At 62.3% G+C, this 18,721-nt stretch overlaps 12 protein-coding genes across 12 annotated transcripts; 7 read left to right on the top strand and 5 right to left on the bottom strand.

Moving 5' to 3' along the window:
- Nucleotides 1-33: 33 nt before the first annotated feature.
- OSTLU_24321 (predicted protein) lies at nucleotides 34-2,535 on the top strand (the record flags this gene model as incomplete). The annotated part of the gene is made up of 1 exon (XM_001417062.1): nucleotides 34-2,535. The coding sequence occupies one exon, from the start codon at nucleotides 34-36 to the stop codon at nucleotides 2,533-2,535; it is 2,502 nt and encodes an 833-aa protein (XP_001417099.1).
- Nucleotides 2,536-3,512: 977 nt separating this feature from the next.
- Nucleotides 3,513-4,211, top strand: OSTLU_8510 (predicted protein; the record flags this gene model as incomplete). Its single annotated transcript, XM_001417061.1, has 2 exons — nucleotides 3,513-3,829; nucleotides 4,049-4,211. Coding segments are annotated over 2 exons (480 nt in total), but the record flags the coding sequence as incomplete, so codon positions are not given.
- Nucleotides 4,212-4,373: 162 nt separating this feature from the next.
- On the top strand, nucleotides 4,374-5,078 carry OSTLU_14827 (predicted protein; the record flags this gene model as incomplete). Its single annotated transcript, XM_001417060.1, has 1 exon — nucleotides 4,374-5,078. One exon carries the CDS (start codon nucleotides 4,374-4,376, stop codon nucleotides 5,076-5,078), a length of 705 nt encoding a protein of 234 aa, XP_001417097.1.
- A 46-nt stretch (nucleotides 5,079-5,124) lies between these two features.
- Nucleotides 5,125-5,382, bottom strand: OSTLU_34098 (predicted protein; the record flags this gene model as incomplete). The annotated part of the gene is made up of 1 exon (XM_001416764.1): nucleotides 5,125-5,382. A coding segment is annotated over one exon (258 nt), but the record flags the coding sequence as incomplete, so codon positions are not given.
- Nucleotides 5,383-6,066: 684 nt separating this feature from the next.
- OSTLU_3240 (MFS family transporter: hexose) lies at nucleotides 6,067-7,356 on the top strand (the record flags this gene model as incomplete). The annotated part of the gene is made up of 1 exon (XM_001417059.1): nucleotides 6,067-7,356. A coding segment is annotated over one exon (1,290 nt), but the record flags the coding sequence as incomplete, so codon positions are not given.
- A 104-nt stretch (nucleotides 7,357-7,460) lies between these two features.
- OSTLU_86865 (predicted protein) lies at nucleotides 7,461-9,125 on the bottom strand (the record flags this gene model as incomplete). Its single annotated transcript, XM_001416763.1, has 1 exon — nucleotides 7,461-9,125. A coding segment is annotated over one exon (1,665 nt), but the record flags the coding sequence as incomplete, so codon positions are not given.
- Nucleotides 9,126-9,387: 262 nt separating this feature from the next.
- Nucleotides 9,388-10,957, top strand: OSTLU_30886 (predicted protein). The gene has a single exon (XM_001417058.1). The coding sequence runs from the start codon at nucleotides 9,430-9,432 to the stop codon at nucleotides 10,948-10,950; it is 1,521 nt and encodes a 506-aa protein (XP_001417095.1). The 5' UTR covers nucleotides 9,388-9,429; the 3' UTR covers nucleotides 10,951-10,957.
- Nucleotides 10,958-11,067: 110 nt separating this feature from the next.
- On the bottom strand, nucleotides 11,068-11,505 carry OSTLU_8856 (predicted protein; the record flags this gene model as incomplete). Its single annotated transcript, XM_001416762.1, has 1 exon — nucleotides 11,068-11,505. A coding segment is annotated over one exon (438 nt), but the record flags the coding sequence as incomplete, so codon positions are not given.
- Nucleotides 11,506-12,144: 639 nt separating this feature from the next.
- On the bottom strand, nucleotides 12,145-14,724 carry OSTLU_30883 (predicted protein; the record flags this gene model as incomplete). Its single annotated transcript, XM_001416761.1, has 1 exon — nucleotides 12,145-14,724. One exon carries the CDS (start codon nucleotides 14,722-14,724, stop codon nucleotides 12,811-12,813), a length of 1,914 nt encoding a protein of 637 aa, XP_001416798.1. The 3' UTR covers nucleotides 12,145-12,810.
- A 326-nt stretch (nucleotides 14,725-15,050) lies between these two features.
- On the top strand, nucleotides 15,051-15,407 carry OSTLU_8198 (predicted protein; the record flags this gene model as incomplete). The annotated part of the gene is made up of 1 exon (XM_001417057.1): nucleotides 15,051-15,407. A coding segment is annotated over one exon (357 nt), but the record flags the coding sequence as incomplete, so codon positions are not given.
- A 789-nt stretch (nucleotides 15,408-16,196) lies between these two features.
- On the bottom strand, nucleotides 16,197-17,522 carry OSTLU_24318 (predicted protein; the record flags this gene model as incomplete). Its single annotated transcript, XM_001416760.1, has 1 exon — nucleotides 16,197-17,522. The coding sequence occupies one exon, from the start codon at nucleotides 17,520-17,522 to the stop codon at nucleotides 16,197-16,199; it is 1,326 nt and encodes a 441-aa protein (XP_001416797.1).
- Nucleotides 17,523-17,533: 11 nt separating this feature from the next.
- On the top strand, nucleotides 17,534-18,601 carry OSTLU_30880 (predicted protein; the record flags this gene model as incomplete). Its single annotated transcript, XM_001417056.1, has 1 exon — nucleotides 17,534-18,601. One exon carries the CDS (start codon nucleotides 17,534-17,536, stop codon nucleotides 18,599-18,601), a length of 1,068 nt encoding a protein of 355 aa, XP_001417093.1.
- Between the last annotated feature and the right edge of the window lie 120 nt (nucleotides 18,602-18,721).

Raw genomic sequence — 18,721 nt, 5'->3', positions numbered from 1 at the left:
TCGAATCGAAAGAATCGGGGGCCGACGCGCGCGATGTCGCGCGAGGACGACGCGGACGACGCGGTGGACGCGCCCGCGCGCGCGACGTCCTGGCTCGACGGCCTGGGCACGCGCCTGCGCGAGACGGCGAGCGTGGTGACGGAAAAACTCGACGCCATGGATGACCAACTCGATTCGTTCGCGCGACGCGCGCTCGGCGACGACGACGAGGAAGGCGCGGATCGCGCGCTGAGCGACGGCGATGCGTTCGCGGGCGCGCGCGAGGGCGAGTTCACGAACGATGAGATCGACGCGCTGCGACAGGCGTTGTCGATCGCGAAACAAGAGTTGAACGCGCGGGACGAACAGTTGCGAGAGGCGCGAGACGACGCGGGAAAGATGCGAGAGACGGCGATCAAGGCGGCGAAGGAGCTGGCGAAGGAACAGCGGAAACGGAAGGCGGCGGAGGCGGATGGCGCGGGTGGGACGACGACGGGCGAAAGCGCGATGGTGGAGGTTGAAAAGTTGAAGGCGGATTTGGAAGACGCGGAGACGGCGACGCGGCGCGCGCTCGAGGACGCGGCGAAGATGGAGAAGGAGTTACGCGACGCCGAGGCGGCGACGGCGACGGCGAGAGCTGAGATCGACGATGCGAAATCTGCGGCGGTGAAGGAGGTGGAGGCGCTGCGCGCCGAGCTCGCGAGTGTGATGGAGAAACTGCAAACGGCGGAGCGCGAGGCGAACGAAAAGAGCGAGAGTTCGTCGCCGCAACAAAACGCCGGCAGTCGCGGCGGTCGAGGAAAAAAGGGGAAGAAGGGCGGTCGAGGTGGCGGCGCATCAGACGCCTCACCCGTAGCCAGCGCGGCGCACGCGGAAGAACTCGAAAAAATACGCAAAGATCTCGAAAGCGTCAAAGTCGAGCGAGACAATCTCCGCGCCGAGGCGGAGGCGTCTCGAGCGAGCGCGGAGAAGGCTGCGAAAGAACACGTCGAGGTTTTGGAGCGCGTGCGCGCCGAAGCGGCGAGCGCAAATGATTCCGCGACCGGTGAAGAAGCGGCAAAGCTTCAGCAGGCTGAATCGCGCGCCGCGACGTTAGAAGACCAACTCGCCGCGGCGACGACGACGGAGAAGGAGTTGCGAAACGAGCTCGCGAAAATGAACGATCGCGCGAAGGCGTCGGAATCTGAAATCGCGAGCTTACGCGACGAATTGACGGACGCCATCGCGGCGAGAGAAGACGCAGAAGGCGCTGTGTCTCGCGGCGCCGTGAACGCGGCGAACGCGAACGCGAAGATGGCGGCGGCGGAAAAAGCCAAGACGAAGGCTGAAGCCGAGCTCGCCGAGTTGCGTAAGCAGGTGCAGCTCATGGACGCCACCGGTCGCGAAGCGGCGACGTCCATCGCGGCGCGCGAAAAGGCCGAGCTCGCACAGCAGCGCGCGGAGACAAAGCTTGCGTTAGCAGAAAAGGAAGTGGAGGAGGCGCGCGCGCAATCCGAAAAAGCCGCACGAGAGGGCGAAGAGCGAAAGCGACGATTCGCGCACGTACAGTCGCAATTTCAAGTCACCGAGAAAGAGTTACGCGAGAAGCTCGAAACATTTGAGTCCGAGTTGAAAGTTCTTCGAGCGAACGCGGACGAGGCGGAGAAAATGAAAGAGGATGCGGTGTCCATCGTTGAAGAGACGCAGGCTGACGCCGCCGAGACGAAGGAGGCGCTGACGGCGGTCACGGCCAAGGCGGAAAGGCTCGAGCGCGCGCTCGAGACGACTGAAGCTGCGGCGTCTGAAGCGCGAACCAAGCTCGGTGTTTTGGAAGAGATGGAGTCTTTGCGCAAGACGCAACCCGTCCCGGAGCCATCCCGTCCAGTTTCCAAAAAGTCGGCCTCCACGCAAACCGACGCGACGCGAAAAGAACCCGTCGCGCCGCCGGTCGCGCGCGACGACGGCAATGCGCGTAAACGTCTCATCGGCATCATGGAACGCCTGGACATTCCTACTTCAACTTCTTCGCCGGCGCGCGCGAAAGAAGAAGGCGCCGGTATCGGGATGCTCATGGGCATGTTCATGGGCTCCGATGAGAAGGACGAAAACGCCGACGACGCCGCGGCGACGCCGCGAGATGATTTGGACAGTTTGTTCGATCGCATCGAAACTTGGGCGAGTGACGAACGACGCGCATCGCCCGCATCGGCGCCGTCGTCTAACGTCGCCCGAGACACCGCGAGCGCGGAAGAAGTCGAGCGTCTCCGCGCCGAACTCGCCGCGCTCAAGGCGGACGTCGGCGAGCGTTCCGCGGCGTCGCTCGCCGCCGTCAACCGTCGCGCGCAAGAGGCCGAGCGCGCCGCCGCCGACGCCAAAGCCAAGCTCGCACCCTTAGAAAAAGCCAATCGCGAACTCGCGTGGCAAATTTCTTTGCTCGCCGAGCAAGACGAAACCAAGACGCGCCCCGTGCTCGCGCAGAGCGGTTGGTTCGCGCGCGCCGTCACCGGTTGCACCGCGCCTCGAAGGCCGCCGCCGCGTTCGTCCGTCTTGCTCCAAAACGATCTCTCGCGTTCGTAGCGTTGTAACGAAACGTCGCTCGCGCATCCGTCGTTCCTTTCGTCGTCGCGATTCGCAAAATGTAGTTGACTTCTTATCTTAAACTTAAACATCATTCGACCTTTTCTACTGGGAGAAATCGGACATGGGTTCATTTCGCGACACCGATGCGCGCGTGCGTCGCCCCCCCGGCGTTCGCCGTCGCGTCTCGCGCGCGGCGTCGCGCGACGACCGTCGCGACGCGCGATGGCGTCGTCGTCGCGCCCGTCGCGCCCGTCGCGCGCGCGCGCGCGGACGTCGACCGCGCGCGGTGGGCGCGACCGCGTCGCGCGCGGACGCATCGCCATCGCGTCGCGGTCGCGCGTCGCGCCGCGCCCGCGGACGAGGAACTCGCGCGGACGTTCGTGTGGGACGCGGTCGACGTGTTCGCGGCGTACGGCGCGCTCGCGCTCGCGCTCGGCATCGGAGGGGACGGGGCGCTGGAACACTTTCGCTACGGATACGTGCCGTATTTCGCCGCGTTGGCGATGGCGGCCATTTACATCGGCTCGCATCGAGGATTGACGCGAGATTTTCGGGAGACGATTTCGTTTGAAAGCTCGCTGCTCGGACCGTTCGTGCTGAGCGCGGCGCTGTTTGCGGCGTACGTCGCGCTGGAGATTTTGAAGCTGGATATTAGCGTCGCCGTGGATTTTTATTTTTTTATACTGGGCACGATCGCGGTGGCGGGGAACGCGACGGAACCCATGAACGCGCTCGGGGCGTGGTGGAAGGAGGGTTTAGTGAAGCTGCGCGTGCCCGATGGATGGGCGACCGATCCCAAGACGGGCGAGACGGTGACGGATGCCGAATTCGACGTGACGCCGGCGCAAATCGTAGGCTTACTCGCTGGACTCGCGCTCGCGACGGCAGATCTTCAGGCTGGCCATCAAAACTTCACGCTCAACAATGCGATAGCGTGCTTTATCGTCAGCGACTTTCTCTCCGTCATCGGCTTCGGGAGCTTCAAGAGTTGCGCGACGGCGCTGTGCGGGTTGCTCGCATACGACGCGTTTTGGGTCTTCAAATCAGAAGAGGTGGTTGGAAAAAACGTGATGATGAGCGTGGCGACGAACCAGTCGTTCAACGGTCCCTTTAGATTATTATTTCCTAGATTTGACGACGTCTTGAATCCGCTGCCGCTGGACGCTTTCGAGTTTTCGCTGTTGGGCTTGGGCGACGTCGCCATTCCCGGGTTGTTGGTCGCTCTCATGCTGCGTTACGACGCCTCGCGCGCGACAGACTTGCGCGGACGCGCAAACGCCGCGGCGGACGCGTTCATGGAGATATTCGCCACCGAGCGCGATGCCCTAGAAGCGGGTGTGGAAAATCGGCTCGACGGCGACGGCGACGGCGATTTCGAAGCCGACGGGTACAGATCTGGGATCGGTAAACGCGCGGGCGACGCCGCCGTGCTCGCTTACGACGAAGCTGGCGACACGAGCGGGGGTACTATTTCCATTCCATCGTCGCTGAGCGGACGCGCGTTCTTCAGCGCCTCGTTGTCTGCATACTTGATCGGTTTGCTCGTCGCGATTTCCGCGAATTTGCTCACCGGCGAGGGCCAACCCGCGCTCGTCTACCTGGTGCCCGTGACGTTGGGCGTCGTCGCGTACACCGCGATCAACCGCGGCGAGTCTGATCGTATCATAGAATTCGTCGACGAGCGCGATTCGCTGCTGTAAACGAGTGAGACTCGTTCGGTCGTAGCTGTGTGATTTGATTTATTTTATTAGCGAAGTGAAAAACGGCTGGTGCGAGCGTTTTTCTCGCGGACATTTCGAGATCGCCGCACTCACGCGCGCGCGTCTCTCGTCGCGATGCCTCCAAAATCGAAAAAGACTGGTAAGAAGAAGCCCGGGAAGTCGGCTGCGGCGTCGTCCAAGGCCAAAGACGCGACCGGCGCGACCGGAGGGGCCAAAGATGTCGACAAGTCGACGACCAAGGAGGAGGAAGAAAAAGACATGACGCACGCGTACGCGGACGATCTGAAGACGGACATCTACACCGACGTGAACGCAAATCCGAAGGCACTCGTGCACGCCACGGAGTGGCGCAAGATCATGAACGGTACGACGCTCGATGAAGAAGCTTGCGCGCGACCTTCCTCGACGACGACGACGTTCGCGACGGGACGGCTGACTGACCGGCTTGCGCGCGCAGGCGACCCCGTTGAAATCAACCCCTCGGTCGGAGCTGGGATGAAAATTATGACCGTAGACGAATGGATCTCGCGATGGAAACCGAACGAACGCTTCCCCGACTGCCTGTCGTGCGGGTCCACGAACACGAAGGAGCATCATTTTTCGCAGACGTGGTGTCGAGGCAAGAAAAAGTTTGAGTCAGAGACGATTTGCTGCGAGTGTCACATGTGGAGTTGGCGCTCGTACGCCGACCCGGACTTTTTAAGCCCCGAGGAGTACGACAAACTGAAGTGGGAGAAGATGGTTCAAGAAAACGCCACGCGGTTGAAGGACGCGCGCGTGGAAGATGCCGCCGCCGAATCCGTCGCCGCCGCCGCGTGAACACGCATCGACGAGCTCAAACGATACCGGTATAATCAAAACATTGCTATTTCTTCGCGCGCGACGCGTTATTTTCCCTGATCCGATGCGTCCGTTCGAGTTTCCGATACCGTTTCGCGTCCTCCTCCGAAAACTCTGCGCGCCAATCCAAGCCCTCCGCCTTCAACGCCGCGATCCTCCGCTCGTACCCTCCCAAACTTTCCTTCGCCTCCGACAGCGTCCACAACCACGCCGGATACGCATCATCGCTCCCGAGTTCCGGATCACTTCCCGTTTTCAAGTAATTCAACCCTACGACTTTCGTGTCGCTCGCCGCGCCGCCGCCGCCGCTCGCCGCCGTCTGCGCCTTCTCACCGTCTGCGCGTCGTTCGACACCGCCGTCGCTCCGTCAGTCGCGCGTCGCGCGCGTCATCCCGCGCGTCATCCCGCGCGTCCTCGCGCGCGTCCTCGCGTCTTCGCGCGCGTCCTCGCGCGTCGGTCCGCGCTCGACGCACCTTTACCCTTCGCCTTCGCCTTCGCCTTCGCCTTCGCCCTCGACGTCGCCGTCGCGCTCACGCCCCGCGTCGCGCCCGTCGCGCGCGCGGACGACGACGTCGCGCACGACGTCGACGCGCGTCTCGCGACGTCGCGCGCGACGCGACGCCACATGTCGCCGGTTTCGCGCGTCGCCTTTTGAGCGTCGATCCGCACTATGCGCGCGTCGTCGTCGGCGGCGTCGTCGTCGCGCGCGCGCGTCGACGCGCGCGCGCGCCGATCGCGGCATCGCGCGCGCGTCTCGCGTCCCGTCGTCGCGCGCGCGCGCGCGTCGCGCATGCGCATCGCGCCGCGCGCGAACTCGAGCGACGCGCGCGCGAACGCGTCGGTCCGCGGGACGCGCGGTGCGATGCCGCGCGCGCGCGCGACGCGCGACGAGGACGCGCGCGATGGCGATGGATTGCTCGCGAAACCGCTGAGCGCGTCGCAGGCGCTGCGGCGCGCGGCGTTCCCGGTCGCCGTCGCCGCACTCGGGGCGTTTTCGTTTGGGTATCACTGCGGCGTCGTGAATCCGGCGCTGGAGGCGCTGGCGAGCGATATCGGCATCGCGCGAGACGTCGCGGCGAAAGGAGCGGTGGTGTCGAGCATGCTCATGGGCGCGGCGTTCGGGTCGTTCGCCGCGGGGGCGTCGGCGGATAAATTTGGACGGAAAAAGTCGCTGGCGCTGGCGGGCGTCGCGCTGGCGCTGGGAAGCGCGGCGTGCGCGGCGGCGACGACGCTGCGGACGATGCTCGCCGGACGCGCGATCGTGGGCGTGGGCGTCGGATTGGTGTCGATTTTGGTGCCCATGTACGTGAGCGAACTGAGTCCGCCCGAGCACCGTGGGGTGCTGGGATCGGGGCCGCAACTGTCCATCGGATTTGGGATTTTGGTCGCCATGTTTCTCGGTTTGCCTTTGCAAGGCGTCGACGTCGATCCCGCGTGGTGGCGCACGATGTTCTGGCTCGCCACCGTTCCCGCGGTCGCGCTCGCGACGCTCGCGAACGGAATCCCGGAAAGTCCGTCGTGGTTGCGCTCCAAAGGGCACTTTCAAGAGGCGGACGCGGTGGAGTCTAAGCAATTCGGAGCCGTGGCGCCGAAGCGCGCCGACGACATGGGATCGACCAAGGTGGCGACGTGGCAAGAGACTCTGCAAGGGCGCTCGAATCGTCGAGCCGTGATTACGGGGCCGATGCTGTTCTTCATTCAACAATTTGCCGGCATCAACGCCATCATCTACTTCAGCACGGCCATCTTCCAAAGCGCCGGGATCGAATCTGGCGTACTCGCCTCCGTCGCGGTGTGCGTGGTGAACATCGTAGGCAGCGTCATCGCTACCGGTTTACTCGATAAAACGGGTCGTAAACCGCTTCTCATGTACTCTTTCCTCGGTATGGCGGTAAGTTGCGTCGGTTTGGCCATCGCGGGCGCGTTTCCAGCGATGGTCATGGCGCCCGCGCTGTCGCTGTTTTCCGTCCTCTCGTACGTCTTCATCTTCGGCATGGGCGCCGGTCCAGTTCCGGGTCTGCTATCTTCGGAGATTTTCGCTCCGGCCGTGCGCGGGAAGGGGATGTCTTTGTGCTTTCTCGCGCACTGGATCTTCAACTTCTGCATTGGACAGGGATTTTTACCGGCGGTGGAGTACTTCGGCGCTAGCGTCGTGTACATGTTTTTCGCGGCGTTTTCGATGTTTGGGTTCTTTTTCACTCAAGCATACGTCGTGGAGACAAAAGGCAAGTCATTGGAGCAGATCGCGGTCGAGCTTCACACGTGAACAATGTTGTAAAACCAAAACTTACGCGAACGCAAGCAAACATTTTGTTACAAAGTACAATTTTACTGTAGGCGTCTTTTCATTCAGGCGTCTTTTCATTCTCGACCGACAAACATTCCATGCAGCCCGTGTGGGATTCTATTGCGCAGAGGAATGCTACACACCGGGCCCGCGGCTATGTCGGCGCAGTCAAGAACGACGACTCGTGAAATCCCAGCTGGGTTCTCCCGCGAATGGTCCGCGATCAGCCCGATCAACCACGCATCGTCTTCGTTTGCGCCGTTCGCTTTCGGCACGATGACTGGTTCTTCGCAAAAGCTTCGGTTGCTCGCGTACCACTTTTGCAATTCGCCCGTCTTTAGGTCGATGCGCACGTAACCAAGCGGCGGTCCGCTGACGCGAACTTCGTTACTCAACGAAGCGTACACGTACCGACACGCGCGCTTGCCCTCGAATAACGGCGACACGTGCGGATGGTCGATGCACAAATCTTCGCAACCTGGCGCCGGTTGACGCTTCACTTCCCCGGTGACGGCGTTGATTTCATACATCCACAACAGCGTTCTCGGGATGTTGTTAAAGTCTGGACTCAACTCCGTGGGCACTGGAAACGGCCAAGGGTCGCTTGAGCCCCACTCGCCGAGGAACACACCAGGAGAAAGCTTGTCCCAGCCCGCGGTGTACACGGTGACCCAGTTCTCGAGATCTTCCGACGTCGTCTCGCCGCGGCTCAAAGGTGGCCCGTCGTGCGCGAGCGCCACGTGTATCTCGAACGATTCTCGAGGCCCTTCGGCGATCACGGGTTCCACCGGTTTCGCCACATTCGGCGTCTGCGTCGAGCGCGGGATCAAGTGCACGAGGAGTGGTTCTTGCGGCTGCGAAATCAGGCACTCACCCGCGCCCTTGGCCCCGACGAGAAACGGTAGAGGATCGATGCCGAGTCGATTTTGAATCATCACGTACCACTTTTCTGTCACACCGAAATCGTGCGGCGCGGCCTCGCAGCCCTCCATAACGTAGTCGCGTCTTCCCATCTCGCGCCAATCTTCATCCCACTCCCACAGCGAAATCTCCACCGCCTTGGCGGTGATGCGAGATTTCCATCCCCAACCGACCAAGTATCCGGTGTTGGAGTCAATGTGCGGGTGTGCGGTGAACGCCCGCCCCCCAAGTCCAGCAGAGCGTTCGATCGTCGATCCGATGGGTTCCGGTAACCCGAGCGTGAAGTACTGTCCCGGCTCGAGTCGACCGCCTAAATCGTCCACGCCCTTTGTAGCGAGCGTCTCCGCGTCCACTTCCACGGGCTGACCTGCTTCGTACAACGCGAGCACGCGACCGCCCCATCGCACGATATTCGTATTCGCTAAATTTTTCGTGTGTAAATCGAACGCATTATTCAACATCCCTCCTTCTCGCATGGTCCCGAACGTTCCTCGATACAACACCTTGCCCGCGGCGTCTTCCTCGGCGAACTCGCGCGTGCGAACGAATCGCGACGTAAACGCCACCGACGCGCCATCTGAAGAAAACCTGAATCGCAGCGCTAGACCATCACCGTCGAGCATGTGCGCGTACTCCTTCTCGCGCTCAAACAACCCGGGTCCGATGCGATACAGCGTGCCGCCGCGCAGCTCCTCCGGCGCCGCGCCGAACGCGCACGCGCTCTCGTACGCGTGTTCACCGTCCGCGCTCACGTACGCGTGCGCCCAGTCGGCGTGCGTGTACACGCAGTACCCATGCGCGCGCGCGTCCTCCAGCACGTCGCCATCGACGCGCGGATCGATCGACCCGCGTCGTCGTCCCCATCCGAGCGTCCCCGGCACAAACTTTTCCGCGCCTTTATCCGCGTCTCGCGACGTCGTCGCCGCGCGGTGCGACGCGACGCGCGCGCGGTGCGACGCGCGCCGATCGCATGGCGCGTTCGACGCGGTCGCGATCGCGCGCGCGCGCTCGCACGCGTCGAACGCGCGCGACATGCGCGCGACGCGGCGTTGAGTGACGTCGCCCGCGCGCGTCAAAACTCGACGCCGAGTCCTCGCGCGCGCGCCGACGCTCGAGCGCGCGATGCCGTCGGCGTTGTGCGCGTCGAAGAAGCGCTATCGCGCGCTGACGCGCGGGACGAAGCCCGAGGCGGGACCGAACGCGCCAGTCGTGTACTGGCTGTCCAGGGACCAACGCGTGCGAGATAACTGGGCGCTGCTGCGCGCGTGCGACGTCGCGCGCGCGAACGACGCGCCGGTGGTGATCGCGTTTAATCTGCTGACAAAGTTCCTCGGCGCGGGGGCGCGACAGTTCGGGTTCATGCTGCGTGGACTTCGCGAGCTGGAGGGCGCGGCGAAGGCGAAAAACGTGACGTTCGCGATGACGTACGGGGATGAGCCAGCGATCGCGATCGATGCGCTGGCCAAGAAGATTGGTGCGAAAACGATCGTGTGCGACTTTTCGCCGCTTCGCGATGGGTTGAAATGGCGGAAAGAACTGGCGGCATTGTGCGAGGCGCGCTCGGCGCACTGCGAGGAATGCGACGCGCACAACGTAGTGCCGTGCTGGGAAGCGAGCGACAAGCTCGAAGTCGGCGCGCGGACGCTTCGAGGGCGCTTGGCGAAGCGTTACCCGGAGTTCTTGCACGAATTCCCGGAAGTGCCGGATGATTTGCCCAAGTACAGCGGCCCGGCGCTCGACGCGGTGAAGTGGGACGACATCATCGCCGAGGCGCTGTCGCGCGGGCAAGCGGTGCCGGAAGTGACGTGGGCGATCCCGGGCGAAACCGCGGCGCACGCTGTTTTGGACGACTTTGTGAACTCACGCATGAAGTTGTACGAGAAGCGCAACGATCCATCCAAGCCGCAGGCGCTGAGCGGGCTGTCGCCTTGGCTGCACTTTGGGCAGATTTCTGGTCAGCGATGCGCGCTCGAGGCAAAGAAAGCCGTCGGAAAGGCGTCGCCGCCCGCGTATGAGTCGTTCTTCGAAGAGCTCGTCGTTCGTCGAGAGTTGTCCGACAACTTTTGCTACTACAGCCCGAAGTACGATCAGATTGAGGGACAAAAGTACGACTGGGCCAAGGACACGCTTCGCCTGCATGCGAGTGACAAGCGTCCGTACTTGTACTCGCTCGAAGAACTCGAGCGGGCGAAGACGCACGACGATCTGTGGAACGCCGCCCAGCGAGAGTTGCGTTATGGAGGTAAGATGCACGGCTTTTGTCGAATGTATTGGGCGAAGAAGATTCTCGAGTGGACCGAGTCGCCCGAGCAAGCGTTGAAGTTTGCAATTTATTTGAACGACACGTACTCGCTGGATGGTCGCGATCCGAGCGGCTACGTCGGATGCATGTGGTCCATCGTGGGCGTGCACGATCAAGGTTGGAAAGAACGCGAAGTTTTCGGCAAGATTCGATACATGGCGTACGACAGCACAAAGAAGAAGTTTAGCATCCCCGACTACATCGCTCGCGTCAACGCGCTCGTCAAGGCGGCGAAAGCAGACTTCAAATCTGGCGAGAGCTCGCACGCCGCTAATCCCGGGTTGTTCAAAATCAACGTGCCGGCGGCAAACAAGCGCAAGGCTACGGAGGAGGCGCAATAATTCAAATTCAAATCACAGCATTCTTTTGTATTGATACATTCGACAAACTTCCGATCTTCGGTCGTCGGCGTCGCGTCACACCACGTCGACGACGACGTACGTGTTCCAAATTGCCCGCGTCAGCGCGTGCGAAATCAGCCCGAGCGGTCCGAACATGCAGCACAAAATAAGTGAGTGCCGTACCGGTATCCGCGCCACCAAATCCCCCGCGCTCGAGCTATACTTGGCCGAATCCAAGTACACGAATCTCGCCACGAAGAAATCCAACGACAACAGGTGTACCCACGCGCTCGCCGCCGTCTCCGACGTCGCCATGAATTCGCTCACCAGCGTCACGAATTTCGTCACCAAAGGCGCTGAACGATCATTCAGCACCGCTCTCGCCGCGTCGAACACGTGCGCCGAGGCCAACGACGCCCCCGCCGCGCACAGATAACACGCTCCGAGCACCCAAAACAACGCCTTCGACTCCACCATCGCGAGCACGCGCTTCGACCGCGGGCTCGCGATCATGAGCGCGTACATCGGCATCACCGCCATCGTCGCCACCGTGAACGCGGTGTCCGGAATCGCCAGCGCTCCCGTCGTCGTCGTCCTTCCGCGACGACACTTTCGAGACACCGACGAAAGAAACGCCGCCGCCGGCGCGCGCCGCGCCGTCGTCGCGCGCGCGCCGCGCGACGCCGTCGTCGCGCGCGCGTTCCCCGTCCCCGCACGCGACGCCCCGACCGTCGCCGCGCGCGACGACGCGCGCGCGACGCGTTCCATCGCGCTCGACAGTGCCGCACAGCTCGCCGCGCCGCGCCGCGAACGGTCGACCGAACGGTCGAGCGTCGACGCGCGCGGCGGCGACGACGGCGGCGGCGACGCGACCGTCGTCGACGCCGTCGTCGAGGCGATGTCGCGCGCGTTCGTGGACGTCGATAAGAGCGCGGTGACGCCCGTGGAGAAGGCGTGCGCCGAAGACGCGAAACCGTTCGACGACGCGGTCGAGCGACGCGGTGACGAAGCGACGACGAGCGCGCGAAGGTGCGCGAGCCCGCTCGATGCGTTCGTCGCGCGGGACGTGCTGACGGCGACGGAGTGCGAAAGGCTGGTGGACGCCGCGCGGCGGTCGGGACGGTTGAGCTTTTGGCACGAGGACGCGGAGGCGAGGAATAGAAAATCGTTCAGGAACGCGGATACGGTGGAGGTGATGTCGAAGACGGTCGCGGAAGCGCTGTGGGCGCGATTGAAACCGCACGCGACGCCGGAGATCACGATTGAGGAGGATGAGACGCACGGCGCGGGGGCGCGCGGACGATGGGTGGCGCGAGGCGTGAACGAACACTTGTTGTTTAATCGATACTCTGGACGCGGGCACTTTTCACCGCACACCGACGGGGCGACGATCGAAGATTTCAATACGCGTTCGTTTTATAGCGTCTTGGTGTACCTGAACGATTGCGCGCGAGGTGGGGAGACGTCGATGTTCGCGCCGCCGAGCGACTTTGAGCCGTCGAAATTCGTGCGCGACGAGGACGATCGATACCGTTGGCCGGATGAATGGATCGCCGACGCCGCGCCGTGCGCGCGAGGCACTGCTCTGGTGTTTCGACAAGACATTCCGCACGAGGGCGCGCCCGTGGGCGAGGGCGCGGTGAAATTCATCATTCGCACCGACGTCATGTACGCTCGCGAGCCGCCGGCGTTCGCCGACGCCGTCGGCGCCGAGGCGTACGCCCTGCACAAGCGCGCCGTGGACGCGGAGACCTCGGGCGACGCCATGGAAGCGATGCGTTTATTTCGCCACTGTCGTAGGCTCTGTCCGGCGTACGCCGATTTCGTAGGTATTTGATTTCAATTCGCGTAATTTTTCCGCTACCTGTAAATCTTTCGTTTGAGCGATCTATGCAAGTACTTCAAACTCAAACACTCCATGACGTCACCTCCAGCCGCCGCTTCAGACGCACGCTTATTCCCGGGGCACCCGTGCGTGTGCAAGTACTTCAAGCACTCCGAGTGACCACCTCGAGCCGCTGCAGAACACGCACTCTTATCCCATGCGCACCCGTGCTCATGCAGGTCTTTCAAAAACTCCAAGTGACCACCTAGAGCCGCCGCTTCACACGCACTCTCATCGCACGGGCACCCGTGCTCGCGCAGATATTTCAAACACTCCAAGTCGCCACAGCTAGCCGCCGCTTCACACGCACTCTCATCGCACGGGCACCCGTGCTCGTGCAGATATTTCAAACACTCCAAGTCGCCACCTCGAGCCGCTGCTCGACACGTTTTCTTATTCCATACGCACCCGTGCTCGTGCAGATATTTCAAACACTCCAAGTGACCACCTAGAGCCGCCGCTTCACACGCACTCTCATCCCATGGGCACCCGTGCTCGTGCAGGTCTTTCAAAAACTCCAAGTCGCCACAGCTAGCCGCCGCTTCACACGCACTCTCATCGCACGGGCACCCGTGCTCGTGCAGATATTTCAAACACTCCAAGTCGCCACCTCGAGCCGCTGCTCGACACGTTTTCTTATTCCATACGCACCCGTGCTCGTGCAGATATTTCAAACACTCCAAGTGACCGCCTTCGGCCGCTGCTAAACTCACCCACTCACTCCATGGGTACCCGTGCTCGTGCAGATATTTCAAACACTCCAAGTGACCGCGTCCAGCCGCTGCAGAACACGCACTCTTATCCCACGCGCACCCGTGCTCGTGCAGATATTTCAAACACTCCAAGTCGCCACCTCGAGCCGCTGCTCGACACGTTTTCTTATTCCATACGCACCCGTGCTCGTGCAGATATTTCAAACACTCCAAGTGACCACCTAGAGCCGCCGCTTCACACGCACTCTCATCCCATGGGCACCCGTGCTCGTGCAGGTCTTTCAAAAACTCCAAGTCGCCACAGCTAGCCGCCGCTTCACACGCACTCTCATCGCACGGGCACCCGTGCTCATGCAGATATTTCAAACACTCCAAATGACCACATCGAGCCGCCGCTTCACACGCACTCTCATCCCACGCGCACCCGTGCTCGTGCAGATATTTCAAACACTCCAAGTCGCCACCTCGAGCCGCTGCTCGACACGTTTTCTTATTCCATACGCACCCGTGCTCGTGCAGATATTTCAAACACTCCAAGTGACCGCCTTCGGCCGCTGCTAAACTCACCCACTCACTCCATGGGTACCCGTGCTCGTGCAGATATTTCAAACACTCCAAGTGACCACCTTCAGCCGCTGCTAAACACGCACTCTCATCGCATGTGCACCCGTTCGCATGCAGATATTTCAAACACTCCAAGTGGTCACCTTGAGCCGCCGCTTCACACGCACTCTTATCCCACGCGCACCCGTGCTCGTGCAGATATTTCAAACACTCCAAGTTGCCCCCTCGAGCCGCCGCTGCACACGTTCTCACATCCCATTCGCGCTCGTCCGCGTGGAAGGTCTTCAAATATCGACGTATTTTCAACAAGGCTGCGTCGTCGCTTAGCACCCGCTCAATTCTGTTCTCCACCTCCTCTGCCAACTCGCGCTCGGTCTCTTGGTCGTAGAGCGACGCGATGCATGCGCCCGACAACACTGGCCTCTTCGTATCCTCCTCGTAGTTCTCTATGCTTGCAGCGATGCCCCAGGACACACTGTCTCCCTTGCTTTTGAAGTGCGCGATGAGTTCTTTGTTTATGGGTTGTTCGCGCTGCGCGGGGCCAGAGTTCCCACTGAAGACCCTATCGCCGTGCCGGATCTCTCCCGACGCCACCGCAACACCGCCTGCCATCGCGCCGCGTCCCGGATTCGCGCGCAGAGGACGAAGGGCGCGCGATGAGATCTCGTTGACACTGGAACGACGAGAGTCCCGCCGAACGCGACGGCAGAAGACGACGCCGACGTCGCGCGCGCGGACCCGAAGCGACGCGGACGCGAAGATCGAAAGCCGCCGCGATGCCGATCGCCGCCGTTCGACGCGCGCGCCTCGATGTGCTGACGCGCGGTGGACACGATGGGTCGAACGAGGACTTGGTGTGCTACGCCCAAAAAAATGAGCGCGAAGCGAAACGCGCGCACGTGGGCGCGTCCGAGCGCACGTGCGCGCAGGTGCACTCGTACAAGTATACATCACCGCCGTCGACGTCGTTTGAGAAGCTGTTTTTGGAGCGATGGTGGACGTACGTCGTCGAACGGTGGTGTCCGCTGTGGGTGGCGCCGAACGCGTTGACGTTCGGCGGATTAATGTTGGTGATGGTGACGTACGCGTTGTATTGGACGCACACGCCAGTGCTGGCGCACACCGCGCCGTCGTGGATGTACGCGGTGAGCGCTGTTTTAATGTTTGCGTATCAGACGGCGGACGGCATCGACGGTAAGCAAGCGAGACGAACGAAGAGCGGGTCGCCGTTGGGAGAAGTCGTCGATCACGGATGCGATGCGATTTGCACGTGCGTGTACGGGATTATTTTCGTTGATTTATTGGCCGTCGGTATCGCGACGCCCGCGGCGAGAGCGTTCGCGGTGATGATGATGACGTCGAGCCGGATTTTTTTCGCCGTCGACACGGTTTCGAGCACGTACACGGGATTGTTACCTGTGAACACCGCTTTTGACGTGCAAGAGATGCAGATCCTGTTGCAAATAAGTATGATTGTCTTCGGATTCGTTGGGAGCGACGCGATGAATGCGTTTACGATCACTCTACCCATCATCGGCGAGCGAGGCGTGGTGCGCCTGCTCGTCGACGGCGGGGCGTTGTTCGGCGTGCGATCTCGCGCGATGACGTTTTATCGCACCGTCACGGCAAAAGAAGTGCCACCACACTGGCCAAAGCATCGTAATCCGACGCGTATTGCGTTGTTTTGCATCGTCAACGAGTTGTTTCACGGCGTGTGCTTGTATTTTGCGCCAAACTTGGCGTTGGCGCACGCCACGAGCATGCTTCTCTTCGCCGAAGCCGAGATGAGCATCATGCGCCTGCGCGTTTCAGACCCCGATTGGCCGCTGTTCAACTGGTTGAGCGGGTTCATCATGATCATGACGACATTTGTGCCCGCGGGCAACATGTTCATCGGCGGCATCCTCCTCGGCGCCGCGTTATTTTTGTTGCTTCACCGAAGCGCGACGCTTTGCGCGCAAGTCACGGGATGTCTCGGGATGCACTCAAACATATTCATTCTTCCCCCAAGGAAGGAGGAGTAAAACTACTTAATCGCTACAACTAGCTAGGCCTAGCTAAGGACCGTTCTAATCGACTACACTCTAATAAGGCGTGCGCGAAAACACGGCAAAGATTTCGATGTGATTCGTGCCTGGGAAGAACACGAAGCTCTCGTGATGACGGATTTGCCACACGCCGCTCGCCAATAACTCGTCCGAGTCGCGCATGAATGATTCAAATCCGCACGACACGTAAAGCAAAGTTTGCAAGTCATCGCTCAGACCATCGACGTCGGTGAGCACGGCGCGCAGCTTGGCGTCGAGTCCCTTTCGAGGCGGGTCGACGATGAGAACGTCGCAATCCTTCGTCGATTCGACGGCGATGCGCTCCGCCTTTTCGACTTGCAAACTTGCTCGACCTCGCAAATCTTCTGGTAACTCGCCACGCGTGCGTTCCCACGCTTCGGCGACCGCGCTCGACGATTCCACGCATCGCAAGCTCTTCACGCCGAGCGCGTCGTTCGTCAGAAGCGAAAAACCAATGGCGCCGACGCCGGCGTACATCTCGACGACGCGCGCGTTCTTCGGCACGTGTCGCGGCATGCGCTTGAGCAACTCTCCGTACGCCTCCGCGTTGGCTTGCATGAAGCTTCCCGGCAGATAAAACACCTTGGCACCGTTGGGCGTGTACGAGTGCGTTTCTCGCTCGCCCGTCGCGTGGTGCCACCCGTCGTTGTTAAAAATCACGTTATTTCGCGCGTCTTGCGCGTTCACCCACGTCCCGTGCACGAAATCTCCACCCCTTCGCGCGATTTCCTCGCACACCGCCATCGCGCGCGGCGTCATCTTCCGCGCGTTCCACACCAACGAAATCGCCGCTCGCGCGTCTTCGTCCTTCGCCGCGTCCCACTGTCCCGCCGTTCTCGTCTGCGCCACGATTTGCGCGTACCGCAGCTCCCCGTTCCCCGTCGTTTCGTCGTACCCTTTCACATCCATCGACGCGCACACCTCTCGCACCAGCGCCATCGCTCTTTCGACCGCGATCGCCGACACCGCGCACCCGCTCGCGTCGTCGATGGGCTCCAGCGCGTGCGAGCCTCGCGCGAACAGCCCCAGTCGCGTCTCGCCCTCGTGCGCGCGCGCCGCGAGCTTCGCCTTGACGCGCCATCGCGTCGCGCGTCCGCGATACGTCTCGTGCGTCTCGCGCGTCTCGCCCGTCTCGCCCGCGCGCGCGTCCAGCGACGCAAAGTACGCGCGCGCGCGCGCCTCCGCCTCGGGTCGCAGCGGCGCGTCGACGTCGACGCATCCCGCGCACCGCGGCCAGTGCGCGCAGTCGAACGCGCCGTCGCTCGAACGCGCGACGGTCGCGCGTCGCGACGCGCGCGCGACGACGCGCGGGCGCGGTGCGCCGGCGACGCGCGTCGCCATTGCGTCGCGCGATGGCGTCGGTGCGCCGCGCGCCGTCGACCGCGACGCCGCGCGCGTCGTCGCGACGCGCGCGGGACGCGCGCTCGACGCCGCGACGCGCGCGCGTCTCGCCGCGCGCGCTCGACGCCGCGCGCGACGTCGTCGTCGTCACCGGCGCGCTCGAACGGCTGGCGCAAACGTCGGCGGTCGAGCTGAAGCGAAACGAAAAGTCGAGCGACGTGCGCGTCGTCGCGGCGCTGCCGCGCGAGGCGTTCGAGGGCGTGCGAAATCCGCGAGACGTGCGATCGACGACGCTGGTGTACCCGCACGCGAAGACGCTGGAGATGCTCGACGAACAAGGGGTGGAGACGGCGGAGCTCGGGGAGACGCTGGGAGGCGAGACGGCGACGCGCGAGCGAACGACGTGCGTGATATTCGCGGAGGAGAGCTCGAAGAAGCTCAAGGCGTGCGTGGAGACGTTTTGTGAGGCGATCGACGGCGGTCGGTTCCCGAGATTGCGGCGCGTGGTGTTGATGTCGAGAATCGGCGTCGAACGGCGAGACGTCGATCCGTTCAAGTATATGAATCGCAAGACGTTTCGAGGCGGCGCGCCGTTGGACGATTGCGTCGCGTGCGAGGACATGATACGCCGCCGCGCGGCGAAAACGGTGAAACCGGGCGGTGTCGCGGATGGATGGACGTTCACCATCGTGCGCACGGGAGAATTGCGAGGAAACGGGCCGACGAGTAAAGTCGTGCAAGCCGACTACGCGTTGACTTTGGTGGACAACGCGTTCGACGTTCGCATGCAAGACATCGACATCGACGAGGGCGATAAAATGCCCGGCGGTGATTTCACCAAACGACTCAGTGCGGCCGTGTTCGCCAACCGCACGCTCACGACGTCGCGATACGACGTCTTAAACGCCGCGTACTCCATCGTATCCACCGGTCCCGCGCCGCGCGAGCGCCGCAAAGGATATGACGTCGCCAAGGGCAAATCGCCGCCGCCCGTGAGCGATCGCGAGATCGACGAGGCGTTGGCGCCCGGAGACGAAGACGCAGAGCGCGTCCCAGGCGCGGTGCCCGTGCCTTCGTGATGTAATTCATTCATGTTATTCCATCGCCGCGTCCCGTCCCGTCCCGTCGCGTCGCGCGCTCGACCAACGAACTTTTCGCTTTCGTCATTCTCTCGCGCGCCACGCGCGGCACGCGCCGCA

Source organism: Ostreococcus lucimarinus, chromosome 3 (assembly GCF_000092065.1).
Source record: "Ostreococcus lucimarinus CCE9901 chromosome 3, complete sequence".
Taxonomy (NCBI): domain Eukaryota; kingdom Viridiplantae; phylum Chlorophyta; class Mamiellophyceae; order Mamiellales; family Bathycoccaceae; genus Ostreococcus; species Ostreococcus sp. 'lucimarinus'.
This window is presented reverse-complemented; position numbering and strand designations above follow the sequence as displayed.

Excerpts from the sequence above, each read along its gene's own strand:
- OSTLU_30886 (XM_001417058.1), top strand. The coding sequence starts at position 9,430 with ATGCCGTCGGCGTTGTGCGCGTCGAAGAAGCGCTATCGCGCGCTGACG.